Genomic DNA, 27,099 nt, shown 5'->3' with positions numbered 1-27,099 from the left:
AGTAGTGAAGTGTTGTAAACAATTTTTTACAATGTTTATTTCCCCTTCATTCCCCTTTTATCTCCTTACCCCAAGCCGGTTCCTATGTAGCTCTCACTGTTCAGGGACGCCCACCTGGGTCGGCCCAAATTCCACTTTCTGATTCTGAAGTAGAGCCATTGGTCATTGGACATATGTCTCCCATTATGACATCCCCTCATTCACCTGGAACATCTGGGAATATGGAGAGAATTACTAGTCCAGTGCTTATGGAGGTGAGTGGGAGAAAATCTTTGTAAATGCTCAATTGCATAATGACTTTGCTTCGTATTCAGAATTTTGAAGTACAGAACTGATAAATACATTTAAGTGCAAGATTCTAGAAAGTAACTTTCTAATATAATAATTACATAATACAGTTGACCCTTCAACAACATGGATTTGAAATCTACTATACATGAATTATTTTCAATTAATACATATAGCACTATAAATATGTTTTTCTCTTCCATATGATTTTCTTAATAACATTTTCTCTACCTTTATTGCAAGAACTCAGTATATTATACATCTAACATATAAAAAAATTGTGTTAATCAGCTGTTATTGGTAAGGCTTCCATTCAGTAATAGGCTATTAGTAATTAAGTTTTGGTGGAGTCAGAAAGTACATGCAGATTTTTGACTGCCCAGGGGTTGGCATTCCTAACCCCCATGTTATTCAAGTGTCAATTGTAATTTGGAATAGTTACTGAGTATTGGGATAGGAGATATAATTCAATAAATATTAAATACCTACCATACAGAGAACAGGTTGCCACTCACAAAAATATTTAAGATATCCAGTGTTCAAGGTCCTTATTATCTAATAACACATACTTTGAAAGGATGAAGGTTTTTGTTTGTTTGTTTGTTTACTGTTGAGTCCCTAGTGCCTGAAAAAAAGTATATAGCATCCAACCTTTTGTTGTCTCTGGGCCACACTGGAAGAACAAGAGTTGTCTTGGGCCACACATTAAACACATTGTGACCTGTAATCACAAAAAAAATCTCATAATGTTTTAAGTAAATTACCGATTTTGTGTTGGGCTGCATTGGTAGCCATCCTGGTACTCATGTGGCCCACAGGCCACTGGTTGGACATCCCTGATAGTGCTTGGCATATAGTAGGTGCTTAATAAACCTTTGTTGTTTGAGATTGAATCAAGACTATAAATACAAGTAATTACAGTACAAAGGCAGAATGTGACATAAGGGCAAAAAATATTAAGTTCTAAAGAATTCAAAGGAGGGCAAAAGAGTATATCCAGTTGTGATAAGGAAGGACTTCGTGGAAAGCTAGTTTTTTAATTGAGCCTTTGATAAACAGGTAACATTTAAGTGGTGGCAGTGGAAAGGAGGGCAACGCACTTATAGGTAGTAGAGTTAGCTAGGACTATTGTTCGTTTGGTGCCTGTTAAGGATTTATGTAGTGGGAAATGAGCTTGAAAAAGTAAGACTATTTGTTTTCAAAAATTACAACTACCAGGCTATTTTACATGTAACTTGGATAGGCAGTGACAGCCAGTGAAGGTTTTTTTGACTAAGACAGTGATGTGATTATAGCAGGATTTTAGGAAGACTATTTTGATAAAATGAGGGGTTTTGAAATAAGGAAGATGGTGTGAAGTGAATTAGGGAGCTAGCTTAGTATTTCAGGTCGGAAGTACTGGGAATTTGAGCCATGTATGGGGATTGATAGTAAAGATCTGAAGAAGGGAAAATACTGATATTATTTTTATACTTAAGGCAACTTTATTTTTCCAACTAATACAATATTTAATGTTTCCTTGATCTAGTTTAGTAAAAGTGAAAAGGGCTGAAATTTCCCTGTTGCCTTTTATCTGTAGTGTCACGTCTAAAAAAAGTCTAACCTTATAAGTGCTAGAAATAAAGAAAATCTTAATAGAGCTGGGACATAACATAGTAAGTCTTGTTTTCACTGTTTACTTTAGCCTCACGTTCCCTGGATTGCATCTTTTGTTTGTTTGTTTTATCTTTTTCTAGGAGGAAAACAATGTGGTTCATAACCAGAAAGTAGAAATTTTGAGAAAAATGTTACGGAAAGAACAGGAACGGCTACAGGTACTGAACTAGGGAAGGGCTGTTTACAGGCCAGTTAGATTGTGAGTTGGTATTTATTATAATCACAGTCAAACAGTATTGTAATCAGTCCATCAGTTACTTGATTAAGAACAGACTTTTTCTCTATTTTTCTTGACATAAATAATTAATATCAAAATATTTTTACAACTTTTCAGTTATTACAGGAAGATTACAACCGAACACCTGCCCAAAGATTGCTAAAAGAGATCCAAGAAGCCAAGAAACACATCCCTCAGCTGCAGGAGCAGTTATCCAAAGCCACAGGCTCTGCCCAGGTAGCAACACTATTAAAAGCACTAGCCAGCTGTTTTGTTGGAGCATATTCTTTGGGGAATGTGTTAGAGAATGTTGCAGTTGCCTTTTGAAACAGTTACTTTTTTGAGCAGGAAGTCCCTTGTAGGATGTTACAGAAATGTGGACTTCTGATTATTTGCTTGCCTATGATTTAATGTTTCTTTGTTCTACAGTAATTATTTTAGTATTTTTTATTGTTTATGATATTATAGTTTTCTCAATCCCCCCTCCTTTATCCCCCCTCTGCCCTGCCCCTACAACCCTCCAGCATTCCCCCCGCCCCTTAGTTCATGTCCATGGATTGTACATGTTAAGTTCTTTGAGTTCTGTGTTTCCTATACCATTTTTTATCTCTCCCCGTCTATTTTATGCCTACTAATTATGCTTTTTCTTCCCTGTACCTTTTCCTCCATTCTTCCCTTCCCCCTCCCCACTGAAATCTTTGATTTAGAAATAGAATCATTTCTCTGATTCTATTCCTGTTCTGGTTGTTTGCTTAATTTTTGTTTTCGTTGTTCATCTTTTCTTTTAGGTTCATTTGTTTGATAGTTGTGAGTTTTTTGTCATTTTACTGTTCATAGTGTTTGATCTTCTATTTCTTAGATAAGTCCCTTTAACATTTCATATAATAATGGCTTGGTGATGATGAACTCCTTTAACTTCACCTTATCTGGAAAACACTTTATCTGCCCTTCCATTCTAAATGATAACTCTGCTGGATAGAGTAATTTTGGATGTAGGTCCTTGCCTTTCATGACTTGGAATACTTCCTTCCAGCCCCTTCTTGCCTACAAGGTTTCTTTTGAGAATTCAGCTGATAGCCTAATGGGAACTCCTTTGTAGGTAATTCTCTTCTTTCCTCTTGCTGCTTTTAAGATTCTCTCCTTATCTTTAATCTTGGGTAACTTAATCATGATATGCCTTGGTGTGTTGCTCTTTGGGTCCAGCTTCTTTGGCACTCTCTGGGCTTCCTGGACTTCCTGGAAGTCTGTTTCCTTTGCCAGATTGGGGAAGTTTTCCTTCATTATTTGTTCAAGTAAGTTTTCAATTTCTTGCTGCTGCTGTTCTCCTTTTGGCCTAACCCTAACCCTATAATTCAGATGTTGGAATGTTTCAGGTTGCCCGAGATTCCTCAGCTCGCTTCATTTTTTTGAATTCTTGTTTCTTCATTCTGTTCCGGTAGATGTTTATTTCTTCCTTTTTTTCCAAATTGTTTCCTTGAGTCCTGGTTTCCTTCCTGCACTGTGGGTTCCCTGAATATTTTGCTTTATTTCATTTTGGGTATCTTTCATTTGTTGTTTCATTTTTGAGCAAGCTCAATGAGTTCTGTGAGCATTGTGACTACCAGGGCTTTAAAATCTCCATTAGATAGGTTGGCCATCTCTTTATCTTTTAGCTCTTTCTGAAGTTTTGCTCTGTTCTTTCATTTGGGCCACATTTCTTTGTCTCAGCACACCTCTTAAATTGTAAGGGGGAGGGCCGTTAGGTATTCACTTGGACAGGGCAACCCTCCTTGCTGCCCTGTAGCACTGCCTGTGGGGGAGGGGCCATAGAGGGAACGATACAGCTCGCCTGCTTGGCTGTAGCCCACTTTCCAGCAAATTCTCATGTGACTCTGGGAGTTTCTCCCATGGTGGCAACCACTGTAGTCCGCAGTGAGCTCTGAGTCTGAGTTTCTCATTCAGTCAGCCCTGCCCACGCTGTCTGCTGCCTCACTGCAGGTTCTTACTGGTCTGGTTTTTCTATTTGACTGTTTCTTTAATTCCTTGGGTGTTGGAGCTCCATGCAGTTTGATTTTCTGGCACTTTTGGTTGTTTATTGATTTTAGATTGGTTGTTACCCTCTTTTGGTTGTGCGAGGAAGCAAAGGGTTTCTCCCCATGTTTCCCCATAATAATTTTTAAGGGAGTGCTTTTGCTTTGATGGGACAAATTACTGAAATGTATTTATATACATGTATTTATTGTTTTGAGGTTCGTCCTGCAATTATGTTTTTAAGTAGGGACATAAGATTTTACGAATGGACTGGCATTGTGCTAAGTACTTGGGCAAGCATTTTCCTAGTCTCCGGAACAACCCTCTGAGATTAGATACTATGTTGTCCCTCCTACCCATTTTGCATACACACTTAAAGAAACTCAGATTAAATAAATTGTTTGAGAACATGTAGCTCAAAAGTGATGGAACTGGAATTTAAGCTGAGTCTGATGAATTTAAAACACACTCACATTCTTAATGACTGTGTTTTTATATAATTTTGAGATAGATTGCAGCAGGCCCTGGCTGGGAAGCTCAGTTGTATAGTCCTTCAGCCCTGTACCCCAAGATTACAGGTTCAGTTCCTGGTGAGGGCACATACAGAATCAACGAATGAATGCATAAATAAGTGGAACAACAAATTGATGTTTCTCTCTCTCTCTTTCTCCCTCTCTCTCTGTCTCTGTCTCTCTAAAATCAATAAATAAACATTTAAAAATGACAATAAAATAATAAAATAGATAAGGACAAAATTTGCTAAATAGGTATAAGTATAGAGATGATGGTGTCATAAAAAATAGCTCAGCATTTATATCTCAGCCAGATTTATATTCTATAATATTCAAATTTGGAATATGAAAGGCTCCTTTTACTTCATTTTAAAGCAGTATGGTCCTGGTCAAGTGTGGCTCAGTTGGTTGGAGAATCATCCTATAAACCAAAGGGTTGGGTTCTTGGTCAGGGCACCTATGAAAGACAACTGATCAATGTTTCTCTCTTACATCAGTGTTTCTCTCCCTCCTTCTTCCCCTCTCTAAAATCAATAAGCATGTCCTTGCATAAGGATACAAAAAAAAAAAAAGCTAAATGGATAAATTGCCTGTACCATTTAAAATGAATAAAAGCTGTTGACTTGCTATTTTTCCTTAGTTATGTCTGTAAGTGAAAGCCAGATTCATAGAACTAAAAGGATGTTTTTAAGATCATCTAGCCTAATTAAAAATCATGCTATGGTTCTGAAAACTTCTTGACTTGCTGGTTTAGTGTACTTTCACTTTCACGTTATTTATTTTTTCTTTACTTAGAGTCCCATTAACTGTCTCTAATGTTACTGCCATTTTATAACCACAGAATTAGTAGTTATTTATGTTTTTAACTTTCAAATCTTTTTAAGCATTCTTGATCATGTGGAAATGTCCAACTTTTAGTGGTCTCCTTGAGTTTATAATGCAACTCTATTTCTTTATGCAATCAGTAATGAACGTTGTTTTTTTTTTTTTATGTGTTTGTGTATGTGTTTAATGTGTTTTAGGATGGAGCTATAATTACTTCCTCCAAGCCTTTAGGTGACACACTAACAGTCAGTGAGTTAGAGGCAGATCCTGGTGATGGACTATGCAAAATTGACTATAGCAGAGATGTTTCTTGGCCCAGCAGTGACAATGCAAATGTAAGTGTTCATATCTTAGTCTTCTTGTGTTCTTCTTTTTTTTTTTTAATTTTTATTGTTATTCAATTAGTTGTATGCCTTTTCTCCCCATCCCTCCACCCCACCCCAGCTGAACCCACCTCCCTCCCCCACCTCCACCCTCCCCCTTGATTTTGTCCATGTGTCCTTTATAGTAGTTCCTGTAATCCCCTCCTCCCACTGTACCCACCCCACTCCCCCCTGGCTATTGTTAGATTGTTCAATAGAAGAAAAAAGCAAACAAAATATAACCAGAGACACTGAAGTTGTGTTCTTCTTTATAGCCTCTATATTTGATGTTAAGTTACATGAGTTACCGGTATGTTCTCTTATTACTTATAATCTTTTTATCATTGCCTTCTTTGATGTAGGAATTTGATGAGCAGAAATTCTGGACACTATTGTATATTGAGCTTTTAATTCTAGAGTTCGCTTTTTCCTTTGGACACCCATTGTCAAATATTTCTTTAGAGGACATGGGATTTCCCAGCAGGCATCTTGTTTGAGGGTAGAAAAGTTAATAATGCCAGTGCTTTTTACTGAACTGAAAGGACAGTTGTTGATATCTTTAAGAGCCTGTAAATATTCCATTTGTGGTCAGAGTAACTCAGTCTTGAATCATGGGGCACTTTGCCATTACAAGCAGAAAAAGACTTAGTTCTGTTAGACTTCAGTTAATAGCCCATGTTTAGTAACACTTTTCCTGATGAACACAGGAATTGCTAGATGTACATGGATATTTGTTAAAAGAAGATATTTTAAGTCGAATGTGATATGGCTTCATAGTCATATGAATTGAGTGTTAATTAGCAGTCTTTTGTAAGTAGTATCAGTGATAGGAATAATGACTTTAAGAATAGATCACCCTTTTAAAACATGATGAGGAAGGTAGTCTCAACCAGTGTTTTTAAAACTGTGATTCATGAAATCAATATGGTTGGTTGGGACCAGCATGCCAAAAAACATAATAATAAGGAAATAAGAGTGCTTTACAGAATGGTGGCGAAGTAGGTGGAACTAAATCCACTTGCTCGTGCACCCAACTGGGACACATAGCTGATCTTCCAAAAAGTAAAATGAACAGTCCACAGAATCTTAGCTGATACGGAGTTTAGAAGCCAAAGTGTGCAGAGGACGATTGGAAACGGGCAGTAAGGAGGTTTTATAGGCAGTCGGTGAAGCTTTCCAGGCGTGGTACCAGAAACCACGGATGCTGCAGTGGCAATATTGGAGGAGAGCTGGGTCAGTGAAAGCAGCTTAGAAACTCCCTCCCCTCCCAGGGTGGGAAATTCTCAGACTCATGCCTGGACGTGTAAAGGCGCTGGGGGAAAAAAACACAACCAAACTCATTCATAGCTGGGGGTTATACAAGCTGGGGCAGCAGTCACCTGCCAGGAATGTCCCAGAGAGTACCGGGGAGTCCTGGTGGCTTCTGGAGCTGGGAGAAAAGGTGGGCTGCAACTGGCTGTGACTGAGATTGACTCTGGGTTTGCTAGAGAGTTGGAGTGTGTAGAAAGCCAGCCAGACACTGGCTTGGACTGGTAATGGCGCTAACAGAGCCTTTTTTCAAAAGGGGAACTGAGGCACACAGGTCAGGGACTTCCCATGTACAACTGCTGGGCAATGAGGAAAGAGGATTGTCGACACGATTTGCTGCCACTCAGGACACCTCACAATTGATCAAAGGGGTACAAAGCGAGGTCCTTTATCAACACCAACCTGGAGCAACTGCGCAGAGAGGAGAGTGTGGGCCACATAGTGCTATCAGGAGGTCGGCTGGAAATAGCACATGGGTTATTGAAGCCCAGACTGAGTCCCCATCCTTCCTGAACCATCGGAAAGGGAAAACGGAGCTCAACCCGGCTCCCACCCCCCTGCCCACATGCAGGACCCAAGATTCTGCAAAACCGATTGGGCACGCTTAACAATCGGCAGAATACAAGACAAGGTGGGAGTTGTGACTGCCAGTAAGCCTGCTGAGGGGGAGAACCCACCAACAAAGGAGCCTCCAACAAGTAGAGCCCAAGTACAAGAGAGCCCACACAAACAGAAGAAATGGCAACCCTAGAAGCATCCAGAAAAGGAGATCAAAGAGATCAAACCACTGAGTCCCACAGATCTAACTGGCAAAGCAGAGTAAGAGGATAACTTAAGGGAAGTGCAGTACGACATGTAATGCAACAATATTCAAATCATAGGAATACCACAAGGAGAAGAAATGAAGCAAGGGATAGAAAACCTGTTTGAAAAAATGACAGAAACTTTCCTGACCTGGAGAGGGGAAAAGCCATGAAAATTCAGGAAGCACAGAGGGTCCCAATCAAGATGAACCCACAGGGGCCTATTCCAATACACATCATAACTAAAATGCCAAATTTTAAAGACAAAGAGAGCATCGTAAAAGCAGCAAGGGAGAAACAGATAGTAACATACAAGAGATTTCAGATACAGCTAGCAGGTGTTATCTCAACAGAAACAATACAAGCCAGAAGACAATGGCAAGAATAATGCAATAATGAAAAGCAAAGGCCTGCAACCAAGACTATTCTATGAAGCAAAGCTGTCATTTAAAATGGAATGTGAAATAAGGAGTTGCCCAGACAAACAGTTAAATGACACACCTCCACCAAACCAGCATTGCAGGACATACTGAAGGGATTGCTTTAAGAAGATGAAGATATAGAGTGAGAGAGAAAGGAACAGAGGTACAAAAGGAAAATTGGGAATGAATAAGGGGCCTTTTAGTAGTAATGTTCAATGGAAATGGATTAAATGCTCTGATCAAAAGACATAGGTTAGGTGAATGGATAAGAAAACATGACCTGCATATATGCTATCTACAAGAGACCCACCTCAGAACAAAAGACCTGCACAAATGGACAGAAAAAAAAAAAAAAAGCCAAGGTAGCAATACTTATATCAGAAAAAACAGATTTCAAAACAAAGTCCATAAAAAGAGACAAAGGTCATTTCATAATTATCAAGGGAAGCATCCATCAGGAAGCTATAACAATTGTAAACCTATTTTCACCCAACATAGGAGCACCCGAATATATAAGGAAAATCTTGGAGGACTTAAAGAAAGATATAGACAGCAACATACTCACAGTATTTAAGTGTTAACACACAACTGTTGACAATGGACAGGTCTTCTAAACAAAAATCAACAAGGATATATTGGCACTGAATCACATGGGTTTAGATTGCATAGGTTTAACTGATATATATGGAACCTTTCACAACAAATTTTCAATAGCATATGGAATATTTCAAAGGCAGATCACATGATAGGACACAAATCAAGCCTCAAGAAATTCAAGAAAATTGAAATTATATTAAGCATTTTTTTGGATCACAATGGCTTGAAACTAGAAATCACCTTCAAGGAAAAAACTAAAAAACAGTCATATATCGACACTGAATAACATGTTACTAAACAATGAAAGGGTATAAAATGAGATCAAGGAAGAAATCAAAAAGTTTCTGGAAACAAATGAAAATGAACACACAACAAACCAAAACCTATGGGACATAGCGAAGGCAGTCTCGAGAGGGAAGTTCATAGCCTTTCAGGCCTATCAAAAAGATAGAAACTTTTCAAATAAATGACCTAAGCATACATCTACAAAAAAGTAAAGGAATTACATTAAATAAAGCCAAGAGTGAGCAGGAGGAAGGAAATAAGGTCAGAGCAGAATTAAATGCCACGGTGACTAAAAGAACAATTCAAATGATCGTTGAACCCAGAAGCCAGTTCATTGAAAAGATAAGCAAAATCGAGAAGCCTTTAACTGGACTCATCAAAAAAAATAGAGAGGACTCCAATAAGTAAAATCAGAAATGAGAGAGGTGAAATTACAGCTAGTACCACAGAAATAAAAAGGATTGTAAGAAACTACCACGAACAACTATATGCCAGGAAATTTGAAATGGACAAATTTTTAGAAATACAATCCTCCAAAACTGAGTCAAGAAGAAGCAGAAATCCTGAATAGACAATAACAACTAGTGAAATTGAAGTAGTAATAAAAACACTCCCAGCATACAAAAGCCATAGGCCAGACGGATTCACTGGAGATTATTACCAAACATTTAGAGAAGAGCTAACTCTGATTCTTCTCAAACTATTACAGAAAATCCAAGAAAATGGAGTACTCCCAAACTCTTCTTATGAGGCCAGTATTATCCTAATTCCAACACCAGGTAAAGACACAACAAAGAAAGACCAATATCACTGATGAACATAGACACTAAAATCCTCAAAAAAAATTTTGGCAAACCATATCCAGCAACACATTAAAAATCATATACCATGACCAAGTGGTACTCATCCCAGGGATGCAAGGGTAGTACAGTATATACAAGTCAATAATGTAATACACCACATAAACAATACGAAAGACAAAAACCAATGATCATATCAACAGATGCTGAAAAAGCATTTGAAAAGGTACATCACCCATGTATGATAAAAACACAGCACAGTGGGAATAGAGGGAGCAAACTTCTATATAACAAAGGCCATATACGGGAAATGTACAGCCAACACCATACTCAACAGGCAACAACTGAAAGCTTTCCCACTAAATCGAGGGTAGGATAAGGATGTCCACTTTACCACTCCTATTGTACACAGCATTTGAAGTTCTAGCCACAGTGATCAGAAGAGAAAAATAAATGGATCAAAATAGGAAGGAAGAAGTAAAGTTGTCACTCTTTGCAGATGGCAGGATAGTTTACATAGAAAACTCTATAGCCATGTCTGATGTGCGTCCGTGGATTTAGTGCCAGTCCTTGATCTAAATGGTCGCCGGCTCAATTCTCAGTCAGTGCACATGTCTGGGTTGTGGGCTGAGTCTCCAGTAGGGTCACAGGCAACCACACATTGATGTTTCTCTCCGTTTCTTTCTACCTCCCTCCCCCTCTTTCTAAAAATAAATAAATAAAATCTTTTTTAAAAAAAAACCTTTCAGACTCCACCAAAAAAACTACCCGATCTAATAAGTGAATTTGATGAAACAGCGGGACTCAAAGTCAGTATTCAGAAATAGAAGGCATTTTCGTACACCAGCAATGAAATACCAAAAATTAAGGAAGAAAGACAGAGAGACAGACAGAAAGAAAGAAAGAAAATCCTATTTAGTGTAGCAACTAGGAAAATGAAATACATCAGAATAAACTTAGACAAGAAGGGTAAAAGACCAGTACTCAGAGGAGTATACAACACTGAAGAAAGAAATTAAGGAAGACACAAATAAATGGAAACATATACCATGTTTATGGATGGGAAGAATTAACATCGTCAAAATGTGCATGCTACGCAAAGCAAACTATAGATTTAACGCAATCCCTGTCAAAATACCAATAACATTTCACAGGTGGAGAACAAACATTTGAAAAATTTATATGAAATCATAAACAACCCCGAATACCCTCAGCAATTTTGAGAGAGAATAACAAAATAGGAGGGATCACAATACCTGATATCAAAGTATATTACAAGACAACTGTAATCGAAACAGTCTGATACTGACATAAGAACACACACTTAGACCAATGGAACAGATTAGAGAGCCCAGAAATGAACTCATGTCAATACAGTCAGTTAATATTTGACAAAGGGCCCAGAAGATAAAATGGAGTAAAAATAGCCTCTTCAATAAGTGGTGTAGTATATGCAAAAAAATGAAAGCAGACCACCAGTTTATACCATATACCAAAATAAATATAAGATAGATAAAAGAGTTCAATATAAGTCATAACATCATAAATGTCCTAGAGGAAAACACAGGCAGAAAAATTTCAGATATCCCACGCAGCAATATTTTCACTGATACATCTCCTAGGGCAAGGGATATAAAGGAAAGAATAAACAAATGGGACTACATCAAACTAAAAAGCTTCTGCACAGCTAAAGAAAACATCACCAGAATGGAAAGAGAACCAACCATATGGGAGAACGTATTTGCCCATAATACCTCAGACACAGATTGGATCTCCAAAATACACGCAGAACTCACATGACTCCACACTGGGAAAACAATCAATTCAAAAATGGGCAAAGGGCCTGAACACACACTTCTCCAAGGAGGACAAACAGACAGCCCATAGGCATATGAATGGATGCTTCAGCATCATTAGCCATCAGAGAGATGCAAATCAAAACCACAATGAGATACCACTTCACACTGGTGAGAATGGCCATCATAAGCAAATCAACAAAGAAGTGCTGGAGAGGTTGTGGAGAAAAGGGATCCCTAGTACACTCTTGGTGGGAATACAGACTGGTGCAGCCACTGTGGAAAACAGTATGGGATTTCCTCAAAAAACTAAAGATGGAACTGCCTTTCAATCTAGTGATCCCATTGCTGGGACTATACACTAAGAATCCTGAAGCAACAATTCAAAAGAACCTATGCATCCTAATATTCATAGTAGCACAATTTACAATAGCCAAGTCCTGGAGGCAACCTAAATGCCTCATCAGTAAATGAGTGGATCAAAAAACTATGGTACATTTACACAATGGAATAGTACGCAGCAGAAGGAAGGAACTCCTACCCTTTGCTACAGCATGGATGGAACTGGAGAGCGTTGTACTAAGTGAAGTGTGCCACACGGTGAAAGACAAATACTATATGATATCACGTATAAGTGGAACCTAATCAACAAAAGAAACAATTGAGTAAAATGGAACTAGAAATATGGCAATAAAGATGAAAGTGAAAGTGACCATAGGGGATGGGGGAGGGGTATAATGGGGAAAATATGGAAGGCATAAGCAAAGGAACACGAATAGAGTATTCATAGACTAGAACAATGGGGGCGATTGACTTTGGAAGTGTAGGAGTGGGGTAGGGGTGAGCAATGGAGAAAAAGGTAGGACAACTGTAATTGGACAACAATAAGTTTAAAAATTTTTTTAAAGAGTTCTTTACATGTTGAAGTGGTGTTACTTCTTGTGACTTTGTTATATACATATGTATGTATCTTTGTGAATGTGTATACAAGTGGGGACCCTATAAAAACTGGAATTTTCTTCTGGAGGTCAGGTACCTTATAGTCTAGCTTCCCCCTCTAGATCAGTGTTCTACCAACCCATCTATATGAGTGTACCAGTTGAAATTGTTGTGAGAGGCTCTGTTCAGCTTCAGTGAACTTTTTTGTAGATTCTTTCAACACATTTGCCCATTTCATGATGGGTGATTTACAAGCACACCTGCCTGTACCATGCTGAGTGTTCAGTTTGACCAAAAACAGCATAACCCCTATGCCCTACTCTCCCCATTTGCCAGATCTTGCCTTGACTGACTTTTTTTTGTTTCCCTGGCGGAAGAAGTCTTTGAAGTGGAACAGTTTGCTGATGTCGGAAGAGGTGAAACAAAAAATTCAGGAGTACTAAGGCATCATAATCGACAAGTTCAAAAACTGTTTTGAGCGGTAGAAAAAAGTCTCCATAGGTGTATTGTGTCAAATGCAGATTACTTTGAAGGTACCTGAAGTTTAAACATGTAAGAACAAATACACAATTTTTTATAAATAAATTCTGGCGTTTTTTGTGTCCCCACTTAGTATATGTGAATATACATATACACACATACACAGAGACACACCCACATATGCTGATTAACAATGTAAAATTTCTTCCTGAAGGTTGTGGTTAAAAAAATAAAATTTTATATATATAAAAATAATATAGCTTTATATACACAAAGCTACTTGTTTAAGCGATCATTTTAGCCATGTTTTGAGGCTTAAGCCCAACGACTCAGTTCCTCATGCAGAGAAATTATGAGGGTTTACTTTCTTATTTTTGAAAGATGGTGATAGGAGTGTTAATGATTGGATAGGCTAAAGGTTTTAACGAAAAATTCAATTGTGATGCAAGAAAAAAATTTAATAGCTCACATTTATTGGGCATTAATACCATATGCTATAAGTGTTTTTACATTCCTTAGTTAATTATCAAAACAGCCATGTGATACAGTACTGTTTTTATCATAACTTTAGAAAAGAAAAAACTGAGGCCAAATGGAGTTAACTAACTAGCCAAACTTACCCAGTTACTAAGTGATCTACCTCTACCTAGGCTGCAAAAGCCAGTACTCTAAATATAAACAAAGGGGCTTTTGTATGAAAATGGGTAACATTTTGGGAAAGCAGTAAAAATTTTCCTTGTATATTAGCATCATGGAAGAAATAGCTATAGTTTCTTTTAGAAACACTCTTGAGACCAGGGCTTCAACTTGTTCTAACAGTATTGCTTTTGGGAATCCTTTTCATATTCTTCTCCTTTTTATTTTAGTGCAACTTCTCCCTACTTTCAAGGCCTGTTTCCACCATTAGATGCAAAGTTTTTTAGAGCCCAGGGGCCATCTTACTTACCTTTATGTTTCCAAAGGCTGGCAGATTGTACAAATTTAGAACAAACGATAAGAAGGAAAAATTTGAATTTTATCTTATATTTAGAGGAATGTTACAGTAAAATCTGTGGCTTAGATATATATAAAATAGAGTGAATTGGCAAATGTAGAAACAGGGATTCCATTGAATTAAGACTGTTTGAGATGTAATTGGTGTTTTTGAAGTATTTGAACAAACAGCAAATTTAATAATTAAAGAGTTTGGGCATTGTCTTGTATTCAGAAGAGAGGTACAAACAGAAACATGTCAGAATGTAAAATGAAGTAGAATAAGGAATCAGGGAGATCTGTAAGAAAAGAAGACTGCTTGGCTTAATAGGAACTTAAATGTGTGTTGAATGGTTAATAAATAGTTATCATTTAGTGAATACCTGCCTTTGTGTCAGCACTTAACCTAATACTTTACAGATAGTTTTTTTTAGCTCTCATAATAATCTTCAAGAAGCTATATCACCATTTTATAAACCAGGAAACTGAGAGCAAATAAATAAATGGATATTGTAGAGATCCAGGTGAGAGATGATACAGTGTAGACTACGATTTGTACTGAACACATAAAAAACAAGCTTAATTTCTATTCGTGTCTGTTCGAAGCTAAGATGTGCTACTTTTAGCTAATAGGATTCCATGTTTGTTTCAGTTGAACTGTATTAAGATTATAGGAACCAATCGGTGTTTTTATCTTTTAAATCAGTGCTTCTAATTTTTTCCCTAATTTCTGCTCATGTTATAAAATAATCTCCCTGTGGTGTTCGTGATATTATCATCATTGTAAAATTCCCTCCTTTTGTTTGCCTGAAAGATGATTTTAAAGAATACCCACATACCCAGTTCTCACAAGAGAGGTACTTTGAAAAGTAGAGACTAGCATAATGGTTTTCCCATCAACAGGTGCTCAAATTTGTCTGTAACCTCCATTCCTCACTCACTAATACTGGAATATTTTAAAGTAAAATCCAATACACTCTTTTTAAAAAAAGATTTTAATTCTTTATTTTTATACAGAAGGGAAAGAAAAGAGAAAGAAAGGGAGAGAAATATCAATGTGTGGTTCCCTGTCAGGTGTCCCCCACTGGGACCCAGCCCGCAACCCAGGCATGTGCCCTGACTGGGAATGGAACCCACAACCCTTAGGTTCACAGGCCTACAATCAGTCCTCTGAGCCACACCAGCCAGGGCCCAACACATTATTTCATTAATACACAACTTAAAGAGAAAAAAACTTAAACATTTAGCCATATTACCATAATCAAATCTTTAGAATTAATATCTTCTTTTTTTAAACTGTCATTTATTTATTTATTTTGTTGTTCTTCAAGCATAGTTGCTCTACTTTACCCCCACCATGCTCCCCTACTCCACCCACCTCCAACTCCCACCATCAATTCTATTCCCCTTTGGCTGTAACCATGGATACTTTATACATGTTCCTTTTTTAAATATATTTTTAATTGATTGTGCTGTTACAGTTGTCCCATTTTTTTCTCCCCTTTATTCCCCTTCAGCCTGTACCCCCCCTCCCACCCTCATTTCCACGCCTTAGTTCATGTCTGTGGATCATACATACAAGTTCTTTGGCTTTTCCATTTCCCATATTATTCTTAACCTCCCCCTGTCTATTTTGTGCCTGTCATTTATACATTTTCTTCTCTGCACCTTTTTCCCCATTCTCCCATCTCCCCTTCCTGGCTGATAATCCTCCATGTGATCTCTATTTGTGAATCTGTTCCTGTTCTAGTTGTTGCTTAGTTCCTTTTTGGGTTGTTTTTGTTTGTGTTTTTAGGTTCACTTGTTGATAGCTGTGACTTTGTAGTCATTTTACTGTTCATATTTTTTATCTTCTTTTTCTTAGATAAGCCCCTTTAACATTTCATCTAATAAGGGCTTGGTGACGATGAACTCCTTTAACTTCACCTTATCTGGGAAGCACTTTATCAGCCCTTCCATTCTAAATCATAGCTTTGATTAATAGAGTAATTTTGGATGTAGGTCCTTGCCTTTCATGACTTTGAATACTTCTTTCAAGCCCCTTCTTGCCTTCAAGGTTTCTTTTGAGAAATCAGCTGATAGCCAAATGGGAACTCCTTTGTAGGTAACTGTCTCCTTTTCTCTTGCTGCCTTTAAGATTCTCTCCTTATCTTTAATTTTGGTTAATGTAAATATGATGTGCCTTGGTGTGTGCTTCCTTGGGTCCAACTTCTCTGGGACTCTTCTCAGCTTATTGAACTTCCTGGAAGTCTGTTTCCTTTGCCAGATTGGGAAAGTTCTCCTTCATTATCTTTTCAAATAAGTTTTCAATTTCTTGTTCTCCCTCTTCTCCTTCTGGCACCCCTATGATTCAGATGTTGGAACGTTTAAAGATGTCCTGGAGGTTCCTCAGCCTCTCCTCATTTTTTTGAATTCTTGTTTCTTCATTCTGTTCTGGTTGAATGTTTATTTCTTCGTCTGTTCCAAACTGTTGATTTGAGTCCCAGTTTCCTTCCCTTTACTGTTGGCTCCCTGTGGGTTTTCCTTTATTTCACTTTTCATAGCCTTCACTTTTTCCTCTATTTTGTGACTACACTCAACTATTTCTGTGAGCATACAGATTACCAGTGTTTTGAACTCTGTATCTGGTAGATTGACTATCTATTCAACACTTAGTTGAATTTTTTTGGAGCTTTGATCTGTTCTTTCACTTGGGCCAATTTCTTTGTCTGGGCACGCCTGTTACATAGTATGGGCAGAGCCTTAGTTATTCACCAGGTCAGGGCATGCATTTCACTTGGCTGCATTGTGGCACTGTATGTGATGGAGGGGTCCGAGAGGAACAATGCTGCTTGCTTAGCTCAGGGTAGGCTTTCAGTCATTTCTTCTGGTACCCACAGGCAAATTGGGCCCTTTTGGTGCTGATTCCAGGCTGGATGGTTTTGTGTATATTTTAGGACTCCGGGGGTCTCTACAAGTGAACTTTTCTGAGAGGCTGGGACTTTCTTCTGCTACCTCAACCTCCACAGCTTTTTTTGGTCAGAGGTTTTGAGTCTTTATTTATTCTCACTAGAACCTTGGGTTGAGAGGTCTGTCTCACTTCCCATTTGTTCCTCCTGATTTAACTGTACACAAGTGTGGAAATGCCCGCTCCACCAGCCGCTACTGTGCTCCAACTCCTCTCCACCCGACGTCCCCATCTCAGGCCTTTCTACCGGTCTGGATGAATGTTTCTTCTTTAACTCCTTGGTCGTCGGACTTCCATACACTTCGATTTTCTGACAGTTCTGGTTATTCTTTTGTTTTTAAATTTGTTGTCCTCCTTTTGGTTCTGCGAGGAGCCAAAGTGTACCTACCTACACCTCCATCTTGACCAGATGTCAGTTTGTTCCTATACATGTACCTTGACAACCCTTTTCTTTATTTCCCTCGTTATCCCTCTCCCATTATCCTCTGGTTACTGTCAATTTTTTTTTATTTCGATATCTCTCATTCTATTTTTATCGTTTCTTTGTTTTATTTCTTAGGGTCCTCTAATAGGTGAGATCATATGGTATTTGCCTTTCACTGCCTAGCTTATTTCACTTAGCATAATGCTCTCCAGTTCCATCCGTGCTGTCCTGAAAGGTACGAGTGCCTTCATTCTCTGCCATGTAGTATTCCATCCTGTAAATATGCCACAGTTTTTTGATCAGCTCAGTTCCTGAGGGGCACTTAACATTGCTTCCAGTACTTGGCTATTGTAAATTGTGTTGCTATGTACATTGGGGTGCATAGGTTCTTATAAATTGTGTCTCTATGAACATTGGGGTACATAGGTCGTTTTGAATTGGTGTTTCAGGACTCTTAGGTTATAATCCCAGCAGCAGAATTGCAGGGTCAAAAGGCAGTTCCATTTTTAATTTTCTGAGGAAGGTCCACAGTGTTTTCCACAGTGGCTACACCAGTCCTCATTCCCACCAACAGTCTACTTGGGTTCTCTTCTCCACACCCTTGCCAGCACTTGTTTGTTGATTTGTTTATGATGGCTGCCTCCCGCCACCTCAACCCCCACAGGTTTCCTGACCGGTGTGAAGTGGTATCTCATTGTGATTTTAATTTGTATCTCTCTAATGGCTTTTGATGCTAATCATTCTTCCATGTGCCTTGGGGACCTCTGTATATCCTCCTTGGAGAAGTGTCTGTTCAGGTCCTTTGCCAATTTTCTAATGGGTTGTTTGTCTTCCTAGACTGGAGTTGTGTGAGTTCTTTGTATATTTTACAGATAAAACACTTGCCTGAGATATCATTGGCAAATATATTTTCCCATAAGGTTGGTTCCATTCATTTTGCTGATGTTTTCTTTAGCCATTCAGAAGCCTTTTATTTTGATGAAGTCTCTTTTCTTTATTTTTTCCTTTTTTTAAGTATTTTTATGGATTATGATATTATGGTTTTCTCAATTTTCCCCCCTTTACTCCCCTACACCCTGCCCCCGCAAGTCTCCAGCTTTGCACCCCCTTAGTTCATGTCCATGGGTTGTACATATAAGTTCTTTGAGTTCTCTGTTTCCTATACCATTTTTGATTTCTCCGAATCTATTTTATGCCTACTAATTATGCTTCTTCTTCTCTGAACCTTTTCCCCCATTCCTCCCTTCCCCTTCCCCACTGAAATCCCTCCATGTGATGTCTATTTCTCTGATTCTGTTCCTGTTTGAGTTGCTTAGTTTTTGTTTTCATTGTTTTTCTTTTATTTTAGGTTCATTTGATAGTTGTGAGTTTGTTGTCATTTTATTGTTGATATTTTTTATCATCTTTTTCTTAGATAAGTCACTTTAACATTTCATATAACAATGGCTTGATGATGATGAACTCCTTTAACTTCACCTTATCTGAGAGGCAGTTTATCGGCCCTTCCATTCTAAATGAAAGCTTTGCTGGATAGAGTAATCTTGGATGTAGGTCTTTGCCTTTCATGACTTCAAATACTTCTTTCCAGGCCCTTCTTGCCTGCAAGGTTTCTTTTGAGAATTCAGCTGATAGCCTAATGGGCACTCCTTTATAGGTCACTCTTCCCTTTCCTCTTGCTGCTTTTAAGATTCTGTCCTTAATCTTTAATCTTCAGTAACTTAATCATGATGTGCTTTGGTGCGTTTCTCTTGGTGTGTCCAACTTCTTTGGGACTCTCTGGGCTTCCTGGGCTTCCTGGAAGTCTGTTTCCTTTGCCAGATTGGGGAAGTTCTCCTTCATTATTTGTTCAAATGAGTTTTCAATTTCTTGCTGCTGTTCTTCTCCTTCTGGCACCCCTATAATCAGATGTTGGAATGTTTCAGGTTGTCCCAGAGATTCCTCAGCTTATCTTCATTTTTCTGCTTCCTTCTGTTCCGTTTGGATATTTATTTCTTCCTTTTGTTCCAAATTGTTGCCTTGAGTCCTGGTTTCCTTCCTGCACTGTGGGTTCCCTGAATATTTTACTTTATTTCATTTTGGGTATCTTTCATTTGTTGTTTCATTTTTGAGCAAGCTCAATGAGTTCTGTGAGCATTGTGACTACCAGGGCTTTAAAATCTCCATTAGATAGGTTGGCCATCTCTTTATCTTTTAGCTCTTTCTGAAGTTTTGCTCTGTTCTTTCATTTGGGCCATATTTCTTTATCTTGGTGTACCTGATAAGTTGTAAGGGGGTGGGGTTTTAGCTATTCACCCAGGCAGGGCAACCCTCTTTCCTAGGCATTACTGTCTGTGGGCGAGGGGCCAGAGAGGGAATAATGCAGCTCGCCTGCTTGCCTCTAGCCCACTTTCCCATCGACTCTTGTGTGAGACTGGGAGTTTCTCCTGGTGTGATATCAGCTGTAATCCACAGTCAGCTCTGAGTTTCAGTTTTGCCTTCAGCCAGCCCCACCCACGTGGTTCACCACCTTGAGGCACTTTTTCTGAGCCAGCCCTGCCAGCTCTGTTGTCAGCCTCGCTGTGGTTTTTCTGAGCTGTCCTGGCCCATTTGGTTTGTCACCTTGCCCCAGTTCTTCTGAGCCATCCCCACCTGCAAGCTCTTAGCAGTCTGGTTGTTCTAGTTGTTTGTTGTTTTTTTTTTCTTTGATTCCTTGGTTGTCGGTGTTCCATGCAGTTTGATTTTCTAGCACTTTTGGTTGTTTATTGATTTTAGATTGGTTATTATCCTCCTTTTAGTTGTGTGAGGAAGCGAAGAGAGTTTCTACCTATGCCTCCATCTTGGCCAGAACTCCTGTTTTTTCCTTTATGTCCCTTGTTCTACGGTACATATGAATAAAAATATTGCTGCAAGGAATACCTGGGATGTACCTGCCTATGTTCTCCTCTGGGATTTTTTGATGTCCCAATTTATGTTGAAGACTTTTATCCACCTTGAGTTTATTTTGGTGTATGGTGTAAGTTGATGGTCAAGTTTTATTTTTTTTGCATGCAGCTGTCGAGATCTCCCAATACCATTTGTTGAAGAGGCTATCTTTACTCCATTTTATACTGCTGCCTCCTTTGTCGAATATTAATTGACCATACAGAGATGGGTTTATTTCGGGGCTCTCTGTTCTATTGCATTGGTCAATGTGTCTGTTCTTATGCAAGTACCACACTGTTTTGATTACTTTGGCATATAATATAGTTTGTTTCCTACTTTGTTCCTTCCCAAAATTGCTGTGCCTCTTCAGGGTCCTTTATGGTTTATATAAATATTTGAAATGTTTGTTCTGTACCTATGAAATAAGTTATTGGCATTTTAGTTGGATTGTGTTGAACCTATTAATTTCGTAGGGTAGTATGAACATTTTGATGATGTTAATTCTTTGAATTCATGAACATCTTATATGCTTCCATTTGTTTGTGTCTTCCCTAATTTCTTTCCTCAGTGTGTGTAGTTTTCTCAGTACAGGTCCTTTATCTTTTTGGTTAAGTTTACTTCTAGGTATGGTATTTTTCTTGTTGCTATACCAAATGGGATTTTTTCCTGATCTCTGTTTCTGATATGTCCTTCTTGATATTCAAAAATGCCCTGAATTTCTGAATATTGACTTTGTATCTTGCTGTCTTGCCTGATTCATTTACTAGGTAAGTAGTTTTTTGGTGGAGTCTATAGGGTTTTTTGTGTACACTATCATGTCATATGTAAGCAATGACAGTTTTTCTTCCTCCTTTCCAATTTGGATGCCTTTTATTTCTTTTTCGTGTCTGATCACTGTGGCTAGTACCACCAATACTATATTGAATAGAATGGTGAAAGTGCACATCCATGTGTTGTTCCTGATCTTAATGGGAAAGCTCTTAGTTTTTGCCTGTTGACTATGATACTGTCCGTAGGTTTCTAGAATGAGGCATTTATTGTGTTGAGGTATGTTCCCTCTGCTCCCAATTTTATCATAAATAAGTGCTGTACCTTATCAAATGCTTTTTCCACATCTATTGATATTATCATGTGATTTTTGTCTTTTTCATGTTTATGTGACATATATTTATTGATTGGTAAATACTGTACCATCCTTGCATCCCCAGGATGAATCCCACTTGATTATAGTGTATGATCTTTTTAATGTATTTCTGGATGTGGTTTGCCAAAGTTTTTTTTGAGAATTTTAGCAGGTATTCTTATCAGTGATACTGGCCTGTAGTTTTCTTTGTTTGTTGTGTCTTTACCTGATTTAGGGATTTGATGATGCTGGCTTCATAAAAAGTTGGGGAATCATTCCTCTACTTGGACATTTTTATTTTATTTTTTTTAATTATTTTATTGTTGTTCAATTACAGTTGTCTGCATTTTCTCCCCACGCGTCTACCCCGCCCCAGCCAAACGCACCTCCATCCCTTGCCTACATCATCCCCCTTGGTATTGTCCATGGGTCCTTTATATTAGTTCCCAAAAACCCTACTGCTCACCGTCCCTTCCCGTCTCCCCTCTGGCTATTGTTAGATTGTTCTTATCTTCAATGTCTCTGCTTATATTTTCTTTGCTTTTTTCTTCTGTTGATTATATTCCAGTTAAAGGAGAGATCGTATGGTATTTGTCCCTCACCGCCTGGCTTGTATCACTTACCATAATGCTCTCCAGTTCCATCCATGCTGTTGCAAAGGGTATAAGGTCCTCCTTTCTCTCTGCTGCGTAGAATTCCCATTGTGTAAATGTACCATAGTTTTTTGATGCACTCATTTGCTGATGGGCACTTAGGTTGCTTTCAGTACTTGGCTATTGTCAGTTGTGGTGCTATGAACATTGGGGTGCACAGGTTCCTTTGGATTGGTGTTTCAGGGTTCTTAGGATATAATCCCAGCACTTGAATTGCTGGGCAAAAAGGCATTTCCATTTTTTGTTTTCTGAGGAAATTACATACTGTTTTCCACAGTGGCCGCACCACTCTACATTCCAACCAACAACGTAATAGGGTTCCCTTATCTCCACATCCTCTCCAGCATTTGTTTGTTGATTTGTTTATGTTGGCCACTCTAACTGGTGTGAGATGGTACCTCATTGTGGTTTTAATTTGCATCTCTCTGATGGCTAGTGATGCTAAGCATCTTTTCATATGTCTCTGGGCCCTCTGTATATCTTCCTTGGAGAAGTGTCTGTTCAAGTCCTTTGCCCATTTTTAATTGGGCTATTTGTCTTCCTGGAGTGGAGTCGTGTGAGTTCTTTATATATTTTGGAGATCAGGCCCTAGTCTGAGGCATCATTGGCAAATATGTTTACCCATGCTGTTGGTTCTCTTTTCATTTTAATGCTGTTTTCTTTAGCCGTACAGAAGCTTTTTATTTTGATGAGGTCCCATATGTTTATTCTTTCCTTTATGTCCCTTTCTTGAGGGGACATGTCTGTGAGGATGTTGCTGGGTGGAATGTCTGAGATTTTCCTGCCAATGTTTTCCTGTAGGACTTTTATGGTGTTACAAATTATATTTAAATCTTTTATCCACCTTGAGTTTATTTTTGTGTATGGTATAAGTTGGTGATCGAGTTTCAGTTTTTTGCATGTAGCTGTCCACATCTCCCAACACCATTTGTTGAAGAGGCTGTTTTTGCTCCTTTTTATGCTCCTGCCTCCTTTGTCAAATATGAATTGACCATAAAGCCTTGGGTTTATTTCTGGGCTCTCTGTTCAGTTCCACTCGTCTATGCACCTGTTTTTATGCCAGTACCAGGCTGTTTTGATTACAGTGGCCTTGTAATACAGTTTGATACCAGGTATTGTGATCCCTCCTGCTTTCTTCTTCTTTCTCAAAATTGCTGCAGCTATTTGGGGTCATTTATGATTCCATATAAATTTCTAAATTTTTTTTTTATATTTGTGAAATATGTCATGGGTACTCTAATAGGGATTGCATTGAATCTATAAATCGCTTTAGGTAGTATGCTCATTTTGATGATGTTAATTCCTCTAATCCATGAGCATGGCACATGCTTCCATTTGTTTGTGTCTTCATTAATTTCTTTCTTCAATATTCTGTAGTTTTCTGAGTACAGGTCATTTACCTCCTTAGTCAGGTTTATTCCTAGGTACTTTATTTTTCTTGTTGCTATATTGAATCGGATTTTTTCCCCTGATTTCTGTTGCTGATGTTTCATTGTTGGTGTACAAGAATGCCTTTTGATTTCTGAGTATTGACTTTGTGTCCTGCTGTTTTGCCAAATTCATTTATTAGGTCGAGCAGTTTTTTGGTGGAGTCCATAGGATTTTCCATGTACACTATCATGTCATCTGCAAACAATGACAGTTTCATTTCCTCCTTTCCCATTTGGATGCCTTTTATTTCTTTTTCTTGTCTGATTGCTGTGTCTAGGACTTCCAATACTATGTTGAATAGGAGTGGTGAGAGAGGGCATCCTTGTCTTGTTCCTGATCTTAGTGGGAAAGCTCTAAGTTTTTGTCCATTGAGTATGATGTTGGCTGTAGGACTCTCATATATGGCCTTTATTATGTTGAGGAATGCTCCCTGTATTCCCACTTTGCTGAGTGTTTTTATCATAAATGGGTGCTATACCTTGTCAAGTGCTTTTTTTTGCATCTATTGATAAGATTATGTGATTTTTGTCTTTGCTGTTGTTTATGTGATGTATTATGTTTATTGATTTGCGAATATTGTCCCATCCTTGAATCCCTGGGATGAATTCCACTTGATCATGGTGTATGATCCTTTTACCATTTTGCTGCGTGCAGTTTACCAATATTTTGTTGAGGAATTTAGCATCTGTTATCAGTGATACTGTCGTGAAGTTTTGTCTTTTTTATGTCTTTATCTGGTTTTGGTATTAGGAAAATGTTGGCTTCATAAAACCAGTTTGGGAGTGTTCCATCTTCTTGAATTTTTTGAAATAATCTGTGGAGCATGGGGGTTAGCTGTCCCTTAAATGCTTTGTAGAATTCCTTTGTAAAGCCGTCTGGTCCAGGCCTTTTGTGTGCTTTTTGATTACTCTTTCAATTTCATCAGGTATTATTGGTCTGTTCCGGCTTTCTGCTGCTGCTTCACTGAGTTTTGGAAGGTTTTATTTTTCTAGAAATTTTTCCATTTCATCTAGGCTTTCACATTTCTAATTTCTTTCACTCCTTTGTATTATTGTGTTACCAGTTGTAGTCTCTTCTGTTTTATATCTGATTGTGGTTTATTTTGGTCCTCTCTCTTTTTTTTCTTGATGAGCCTACTTAAAGGCTTGTCGATTTTGTTTATCTTTTCAAGGAACCAGCTCCTGGATTCATTGATCCTTACAATTGTGCTTTTAGTCTCTAGGTCACTTAATTCTGCTCTGATCTTGGTTACTTTCTTCTTTATACTTGTTTCTCGGTTGTCTTCGCTGTTGTTCCTCGAGTTCTTGTAAGGTTTAGATTTAGGTTGTTTATATGAGATGTTTCTGTTCTTTTTACGTAGGCCTGTATTGCTATGAACTTCCCTGTCAGGACTGTATTTGCTGTCTACCATAGTTTTTGGGTTGTTGTCAGTTCATTTTCATTTGTTTCTAGAAACTTTTTGATTTCTTCCTTGATCTCATTCTTAACCCATTTATTGTATAATAGCATTGTGTTCAACCTCCATGTTTTTTAGTGTCTTGGGTTTTTTTCCTTGAGGTTTGTTTCTAGTTTCAGTCCCTTGTGGTTAGAGAAAAAGCATGGTATTATTTCAATTTTATTGAACTTGTTGAAGCTTGTTTTCTGACCTGTCATGTGGTCTACCTTTGAAAATGTTCCATGTGCGTTTGAAAGGAATGTGTATTTTGCTTGTTTGAAATAAAAGGCTGTATATATATCAATTAAGTCCATTTCATCCAGGGCATTGTTCAATGCCACAATATCTTTGTTGATACTTTGTTTGGAAGATCTGTCCATTTTTGACAGTGGCGTGTTAAAGTCCCTGACTATAATTGTCTTCCTGTCAATATCTTTCTGGAAGTTCTCCAAGATTTTCTTTATGTATTTGGGTGCTCCTATGTTGCTTGCATAGGGATTTACAATGTTTATGTCTTGTTGATGGATTCTTCCTTTGAGTATTGTGAAGTGATCTTCTAGGTCTCTCTTTATGGCCTTTTAAAGTCTGTTTTGTCTGAGTGTTGCTACCCCTGCTTTTTTTTTCCCTGTTCTCTTGCTTGGAAAATTTGTTTCCAGCCATTCCCTTTCAGACTGTGTAGGTCTTTTGTCCTGAGGTGGGTCTCTTGGAGGCAGCATATGTGTGGGTCATGTTTTCTTATCCATTCAGTTATTCCATGTCTTTTGATTGGAGCATTTATTCCATTTACATTTCAGGTTATTATCAATAGGTAGTTATTCATTGATGTTTCTTTGTAACTGTGTTTGTCCCTTTCTCTCTCTTTTCCTTCCTTTCCTTAAAGCAGTCCCTTTAGCATCTCTTGCAGAGCTGGTTTGGTGGAGCTGTGTTCTTTTAGACTTCTTTTGTCTGGGAAAATCCTTATTTGGCCTTCTATCTTGATTGAGAGCCTTGCTGGGTAAAGTATCTTTGGTTGCAGGCCTCTGGTTCTCATTACTTGGAATATTTTATGCCGTTCTCTTCTGGCTTGGAGCGTTTCCATTGAGAAGTCAGCTGCTAACCTCATGTGGGCCCCCTTGTGTGTTACTTCCTGATTCTTCCTTGCTACCTTTAATATTCTTTGTTTGTCTTGGAACTATGCCATTTTATTTATGATGTGTCTTCGAGTGGGCCTCTTTGGATTCCTCTTGCTTTGGATTCCCCGTGTTTCCTGGACTTACGTGACTTTTTATCTCATCTAATTAGGGGAATTTTCCACCATTTTTTTTTTCCCAGTAGGTTTTCTATCCCTTGCTATTCCTCTTCTCCTTCATGTATACCTATTGTATGGACATTATTACGTTCATGTTTTCCTGCCTTTCCCTTAACCACTCTTCATTCTTTCTGAGGCTGTCTTATTTTTCTTGCTTATTCTGGATGATTTTTCTACCTTGTCCTCCAGTTTACTGATCCGATCCTCTGCTTCATAAAGTCAGCTGTTGATTCCTTCTACTGTGTTCTTCAGTTCAGAAATTGTATTCTTCATTTCTTCTCGGCCATTGTTGATAGTTTCTGTTTCCTTTGTCATGTTGATATAGTTTGCAGTGAATTCATCGTAGTTTCCCTGTAGTTTTTTGTAATTCTGTGTGAGCTCATTCAGCTTCCTTAAAACCAATTCTTTGAACTCAGTATCTGATAGTTGACTTTCCTCTTTCTCATTTAGCATTGTTTCTGACACTTCCTGCTTTCCTTTCATTTGGGGATTGTTTCTTTGTCTTCCCATTTTTTGTGAGACGCTTCCTGTTAGCCTCTGCTTCTTAAGTTGCTTTGTTTTGACCCCCTTGATTTATGGTGTAAACTGCTGTGATATAATACCTATGAGATTCAGTGGTACAGTC

At 38.2% G+C, this 27,099-nt stretch overlaps 1 protein-coding gene across 9 annotated transcripts in view; it reads left to right on the top strand.

Moving 5' to 3' along the window:
* Window positions 1-27,099, top strand: part of ARHGEF12 (Rho guanine nucleotide exchange factor 12) — a 278,370-nt gene that overhangs the window by 136,989 nt on the left and 114,282 nt on the right. For 7 of the 9 annotated variants that reach the window (XM_024569576.4, XM_024569577.4, XM_024569578.4 and 4 more), the window contains 4 exons: window positions 76-254; window positions 2,025-2,102; window positions 2,279-2,398; window positions 5,706-5,843. In XM_024569576.4, the coding sequence (XP_024425344.2) occupies window positions 76-254; window positions 2,025-2,102; window positions 2,279-2,398; window positions 5,706-5,843 (515 nt within the window). The remainder of the gene's footprint in view (window positions 1-75; window positions 255-2,024; window positions 2,103-2,278; window positions 2,399-5,705; window positions 5,844-27,099) is intronic. The other 2 variants (XM_024569579.4, XM_024569580.4) reach the window with 1 other exon arrangement.

Source organism: Desmodus rotundus, chromosome 5, assembly GCF_022682495.2.
Source record: "Desmodus rotundus isolate HL8 chromosome 5, HLdesRot8A.1, whole genome shotgun sequence".
Classification (NCBI taxonomy): domain Eukaryota; kingdom Metazoa; phylum Chordata; class Mammalia; order Chiroptera; family Phyllostomidae; genus Desmodus; species Desmodus rotundus.
Note: the sequence above shows the minus strand (reverse complement) of the source record. Positions and strands in the feature narration are given on the sequence as shown.